Raw genomic sequence first — 2,942 nt, 5'->3', positions numbered from 1 at the left:
AAGTGAAATTGGGGGTCCACGATCAGTAGACACAATTGAGTGTCCATAATCGCTTGAAATTAAATTGGGGGTTCATGATCGCTGGAAATCTAATTGAGGTGTCTTGGGTCGTTAGAAACAATAGGGGGTCCACGATCGCTAGATACAAAATTGGGGACTCTACGATTGCTGGAAACAAAGTTGGGGTTCCATAGTAGATGTGGGTCCACGAAAATTTTATCTAGTTTCGAACACCGAAATTTCGGTGTTATTATAATTTAATAATTTATGTTTCTCAGCAAAACAAAAGAGTTATAGATACTTTTCTATAGTTAAAAAATATTACTACAGCTATAGTTGGCACGTTGCCTTATAGATTACTCTAGTATAAGACGTTCCAACTTACCTAGTACCACTTTGTTTCAGGTATTTGCAGCTTAGACCTACGTAAGTTGATCCCTACGGAAGATGTGAAGCGGTTCATATCAGAGTTCTGTAACAGCGAGGGTAGGCTGGCTGTACACGAGCGCTGTTACCTGCTGCGTTGTGACGATACTCCGCATGTCAGTGTGCGACGACCCTATATGGATGTGGAAATAAGCCTTAAATATATCGCCAACAAACCTAATGTACAGGTATTATATTAAAATTAACTTATTTAGTGATATAAGGAATTTTAGTTCAATTTAAATTATTTTAATCAGAAAATGTTTTATATATGTTTGTCTATACTAATATTATAAAGAAGAAACCTTTGTACTGAATAGGCTCAAAAACTACTGGGCCGATTTTAAATAATCTATCACAGTTAGAAAGGTAATTTTTGTGTAAGTAACATAGGATATATTTTTTCATTTCCTCTTTGTTATTTTTAAATTTCTCGCGGACGGAGTCGTAGGCCAAAGCTAGTAATAGATAAACGCAAAAACTTCTTAACCGTTTTTAAAAATTCTTTTATTGTAATAATGAGATATCATCTCTCAATGTTATTGGATTTTTTTATTCTATTTTACTGGCGATTTTGTCCGCACAAAAAAAAAACAAAGTACGAATAATAAATATATCCTAAATAACTCGGTGATAATAGCTTTCTAATAGTAAAATAATGTTTAAATCCAGTCTAGTAATTTATGAGTTTATATACAAACAATTAAATTTGTTTTTTTTACCCTTTTTTATAGAAACCTAATATACTATCAGCCCGCAGTATAACACAATTAGAGCGAGGTAAAGAAGGCAATTATGAGAATAATTTGGAGTACAGAAGTGGCAGCTGTACACAAATTGACCCGGATGTAGGCGGAGTCGGGTACACTAACAAGTCTGCGGGAAACACTGCTAGGTATGTTAAATGTCTTTACCACTGGTAAAAACGTTTTGTAAACTTGTATATTGCTGTTTTTGTTATTTAAAAAGGGGAAATATGAATAATGAGATTTTATGGTGTTTCGGAAGTAAATAATAATGGCTAAAAGAAATTGATTTTCTAATAGGTCTAAATTTTTACGGAATGTAATAGTCTATAAAATATTGTAATGTAATAGCTTTAAAATAATATTGTTAATACCTTTTTGAAAGAGCAAAGTGTTTAAAGTAACAAAAAAATAAGGATTTATTGATTTTTAACTTTTGAATTTAATAAATTTTGTAGCTTTTGCTTGTGACATCGTCTGAGAAGAATTTAGAAAAACTTTTACGTAGTCTATGTGTTCTTCCTGACTATGTTCTACATCTGTGCTAAATTTCATTAATATTAAGCCATTTTGGAATCGTATTTATAATATGGAATCGTACTATAATATTATAAATGCGAAAGTTTAGATGGATGTTTGTTGGAGTTTGTAATCCCTAGTCTGGAATAACACCTAGGCTACATTTTTTTAATTCAACACGGACGGAGTCGCGGGCGAAACCTAGCATTATTATAAATAACATAATAATATCTACATTTAAGATATAAAACAGCGAATGGCGAGAATATCCTCCAAACGAGTGAAATAACGGAATTATTAAGAAAGATGTGCGATTCTCTCGCTCTCAGCCAGGAGAAGTCCCAACAGAAACCGTTCACAACGGACGTGCAAGTTCAGTGCGGGAACGAGACAGATATACACTGCCATATGATGGAAAGAGACGGAGATACACATGAAAATGACGATAAACAAAATAATTGGTATGTTTTTAATGATTGTATCTTTAAATGTTCTATTTTGTTTGAAAATAATGTATCTTTTGATAATTCCAGTGATATTAAAGATAAAGAAAATAAAATGTATTCAGAAAAAGGTAAGCTATTGTGGTAATTTAATTGTCTACTAGCTATCGCCCGCGACTCCGTTTGCGTGGAAATAAAAAAAGTGAAAAAAAAAAGTGAGTAGCCTATGTGTTCTTGCAGACTATCTTCTACATCTATGCCAAATTTCATCGAGATGCATTCAGCCGTTTAGGCTACAAACTCTAACAAATATCCATCTAAACTTTCGCATTTATAATATTAGTGTGATTTAATAAATTTAAACGTAATGAATATCTAGAAGTAATTTTTCGTAAAATTGAATAATTTTTATATTTTTAACAGATATGGTAAAACAATTCGTACCCGCATTGGAAAGGGAGGCTATAATGCAAAAGTTTATCGAAGAATTAGAAGACTGGAAAGAGAGACAGCAAGAATTGTATAAATGTCAGGTAACTCCATAAATTTGATTTACTTTAGCTTTCGCCCGCGACTCCTTCCGCGTGGAATTAAAAAAATCAAAACTGAATCTGAAAATCAAATGTGTTCTTCCAGACTATCCTCGACGACTATGCCAAATTTCATCGATATCCGTATAGCCGTTTAGGCTACAAACTCTAACAAATATCCATCCATCCATCTAAACTTTCGCATTTATAATATTAGTATGATAACGTAAGCTATTAATTTAGTTTTTAATTCCGCACACAGTATAGTGATAAAAGAC

At 32.5% G+C, this 2,942-nt stretch overlaps 1 protein-coding gene across 1 annotated transcript in view; it reads left to right on the top strand.

Moving 5' to 3' along the window:
* The window catches only part of LOC106104732 (centrosomal protein of 120 kDa-like), an 11,138-nt gene that overhangs the window by 4,415 nt on the left and 3,781 nt on the right, over positions 1–2,942 (top strand). Inside the window, exons 7-11 of the mRNA XM_013284863.1 lie at positions 390–614; positions 1,161–1,321; positions 1,934–2,152; positions 2,225–2,265; positions 2,558–2,667. Of these exons, the coding sequence (XP_013140317.1) occupies positions 390–614; positions 1,161–1,321; positions 1,934–2,152; positions 2,225–2,265; positions 2,558–2,667 (756 nt within the window). The remainder of the gene's footprint in view (positions 1–389; positions 615–1,160; positions 1,322–1,933; positions 2,153–2,224; positions 2,266–2,557; positions 2,668–2,942) is intronic.

Source organism: Papilio polytes, unplaced genomic scaffold (genome assembly GCF_000836215.1).
Source record: "Papilio polytes unplaced genomic scaffold, Ppol_1.0 DF823399.1, whole genome shotgun sequence".
Lineage (NCBI taxonomy): Eukaryota > Metazoa > Arthropoda > Insecta > Lepidoptera > Papilionidae > Papilio > Papilio polytes.
This window is presented reverse-complemented; position numbering and strand designations above follow the sequence as displayed.